General features: G+C 48.2%; 1 protein-coding gene across 1 annotated transcript; it reads right to left on the bottom strand.

Annotated features, from left to right (window-relative positions):
- Positions 1–73: 73 nt before the first annotated feature.
- CHC_T00003120001 (hypothetical protein) lies at positions 74–553 on the bottom strand. The gene has a single exon (XM_005714182.1). The coding sequence runs from the start codon at positions 551–553 to the stop codon at positions 74–76; it is 480 nt and encodes a 159-aa protein (XP_005714239.1).
- Positions 554–1,289: the final 736 nt, after the last annotated feature.

Genomic DNA, 1,289 nt, shown 5'->3' with positions numbered 1-1,289 from the left:
CCTCGCTCGGCTTGGACTGCATCGATATAGCTACCGTGGATTCCAGGGCGGCGCGGCATTTGTACAGGATTCACTACGCGTTCGCCAGAGGAATCCTGGCTCTACTATTCGGGAGCTTCCTTCTGATTACGGTAGTGATGAGCAAGCTGATGGCGAAGAAGAACGTGTTGTTCAAGGGTGAGGCGGGAAACAAACCGAACCCCCCTACCCCGGTCGTCGGTGAGCATACAAGTGTTCCGGTCGACGAGGCGCCCGCACCCGCACCAGCACCCGCACCCGCACCAGCACCCGCACCCGCACCAGCACCACCAGCGGCCACAACTTGAGAGATGGAGAGGGAATTTATGAGGACGGTCGGATTTTTCGGCTTGCTCGTCCAAATATTTAGCCGTTTGGCTCGAACGTGTAGTGTTGCAGAGTTTATTCTAGGGCGGGACTGTAGACGTAAAGATGTTATGTTAAGGCAGATTTTCCGCGCTATGCTCGTGGTGTGCTCGGAGACGGACAAACTTGCATTTGTTTTACACTGGTAGGCGCTGGGATGATTCTGCATGTGTTGCATGTGTTGCATGTGTTGCATGTGTTCATGCAGACAACCAGCTTTCCAGAACGCAGCCAGAACATATGTTCGGTGGAAGGCTATGCGGACATTATTAGAGCCAATGGGAGGGACGTATTTGTTCGGTAAAAGTGAGATGCACTCGTGAGATGGGACATCTCGGGGACACGAGATGGGTTTCCGGGCCGCACCCAATCACTGTGCTTTGTAAAAAAAAGCAGAACAGCAGTGTCTCGATGTGAGGCATGCCCAATAACTGGAATCTCTCGACATGTGCAACTGAAACGCGTCCACGAGCAGCAGAGTACCTCAACAATATGTATAAAAAATAGTACTCTGATCCTATTCCGATAACTGGGCCAAACCAAGATATTAAGTATTTACGGGTGAAACCAACGAAGCGCCTTTTCAAATAGATTTCCCATCACTTCACAGTAAATTAACCTTATTTTGGCTGCAGCGAAAAAAGGTCGCACAACTAGAAACAGGAGGAGGTATCTCTTTTTAAATTAAAGCGTCGAATGTCACAGTAAATATGGCATCTGGAATACCTGGAAACTCTCAAAAACTTGAACCACACCTGCTCTACCAATTGGTCCCAGATATGAAGAGACAGAACCCAGAAAGTGGAAGTTGCTGCCATTACATTTTTTTTTTTTTTTTGGTAAAACCTGAAAGAAAATAAGAAGTCGACAGAAGGTACCTGAGCAAGGCTATCTTTACTTTACGT

This window comes from Chondrus crispus, genomic scaffold (assembly GCF_000350225.1).
Source record: "Chondrus crispus Stackhouse genomic scaffold, scaffold_174, whole genome shotgun sequence".
NCBI lineage: Eukaryota > Rhodophyta > Florideophyceae > Gigartinales > Gigartinaceae > Chondrus > Chondrus crispus.
Note: the sequence above shows the minus strand (reverse complement) of the source record. Positions and strands in the feature narration are given on the sequence as shown.